The sequence below is a fragment of the Aspergillus aculeatinus genome (genome assembly GCF_003184765.1).
Source record: "Aspergillus aculeatinus CBS 121060 unplaced genomic scaffold BO66scaffold_121, whole genome shotgun sequence".
Classification (NCBI taxonomy): domain Eukaryota; kingdom Fungi; phylum Ascomycota; class Eurotiomycetes; order Eurotiales; family Aspergillaceae; genus Aspergillus; species Aspergillus aculeatinus.
In genome coordinates this window covers 1-1,611 of record NW_020291590.1, presented here as the reverse complement: position 1 = coordinate 1,611, position 1,611 = coordinate 1, and the positions used below count along the sequence as shown (strand labels likewise).

The 1,611-nt window shown below is 48.9% G+C and overlaps 1 protein-coding gene across 1 annotated transcript; it reads left to right on the top strand.

Annotated features, from left to right (window-relative positions):
* Nucleotides 1–1,039: 1,039 nt before the first annotated feature.
* BO66DRAFT_287583 (uncharacterized protein) lies at nt 1,040–1,441 on the top strand (the record flags this gene model as incomplete). Its single annotated transcript, XM_025643144.1, has 1 exon — nt 1,040–1,441. A coding segment is annotated over one exon (402 nt), but the record flags the coding sequence as incomplete, so codon positions are not given.
* Between the last annotated feature and the right edge of the window lie 170 nt (nt 1,442–1,611).

Here is a 1,611-nt window from a genome sequence, read left to right as displayed (position 1 = left end):
ATCCCCTCTAAACTCTCGATCTAAGCCCAGAATGGGTTACCAGCGATTCCACCATGAGTTGTTAGATGCAAATCTCCTGACCCTCATAACTGACAAGAATCTTGGGATTGCCGTGGTCACCGCTGAATGGTATAACGATCTGATACGTGGCCACCTCGCCGAAGGACCATACGTCAAGACGACTATCGATACCACAGCGATCTACCGAAGTTTCAACAATCTCGACTACAGCATGCTGCCCAATCAAATGCAGAAGTTCATCATGGCTTCCCCAAACGGACTATCGGTACCAGAGTTCTATGGAATTCCTAAAATCCATAAGAACCCATGGAAGATCCGACCGATTGTACCTAGTCATGCATGGATTTCCGCTCATGTTGCTAAAGTCGTCGACCATCTACTTCACCCTATCATGAAGCCTTTGTTCCCTTGGATCTGCGAATCCTCCAGGGAAGTCGTTCTTCGACTCCACAAGTTCAAGGAACAAATGATGGATAACGTTCTCCTCCTCAAAGGAGACGTTAAGTCAATGTACACAAACGTCCCTAGAGCTGGAATCCTCCAAGTACTCCAAGAAATCTTTCAGGAGTTCCCCGGACTGTGTACCAAAGACCTACAACAGTTCATCATCGAAGCTGTTCGGTTCACGAACCATAATTGTTTCTTTCGGTACCAAGGGGAGGAATTCTGGCAGAGTGACGGGCTCGCCATGGGTTCCCCAAGCGCACCTGTGTTGGCAAACATCTACATGGGCTGGTACGAAAGAAAGAGCCGCTATGTTACCGGTGAAGTTGCCTACTTCCGGTACATAGACGACATTCTTGTTATCCTCAAGAACAATCATGGTCGCATACCATCCCGACTCAAAGCACGCGTCTCGGCACCCGGCCTTGAAGTCGAATGGGAAAGTTCATTCACTTCAGTCTCGTTCTTGGATCTTGAAGTCTTCTGCTTGAACAGACGGATCTTTACGGAACTCTACGAAAAGAAGTTGAATCACTTTCAGTACATCCCTTGGAGCTCGGCACACCCTAAACCAGTGTTGAAAGGATTCATCAAAGCCGAACTCCTACGCTTCCTCGCTGCGTCAACGTATGAAGAAGGCTTCGCTAAGGCCAAGCGCTCCTTCTGGCACCACCTACGCGCACGAGGTTATCCCCCCTATGTCCTATCAAAATGGTTTAAGCAGGTGACCTGGGGAGATCGATCATCCATTCTCGTCGGGCGACGAAAGGAGCAGATCGTCCCTCCCCTCATACTGCCTAGCCATTACAATAGCGTTTGGGATGAAATCCTCACATCTCGGATAAGAGAAGCTATGATCAAGGAATGGAAGCATGGTGACATCCCACCCGCCTTGAATCAAAAGCTAGTCAAATCTCTATCCCGGACTACAAGTCTTTTTGACTGTACCCGACAGTGGAACCGAGAAATCCTGGAGATGATGAAGGTATCGGAAACACCTGTAACCTCAACCCCCTCTGACGGTCTTCCTTATGAAGAACTGTTACCTGAGACCTAACGGCTCCTGCTTCGCAGAAGGACCCTAGTGTAACCCTAATGCGACCCGAATAGGCAGGATACCCCAGAAGACCTTTCTGGCAGTCTCAG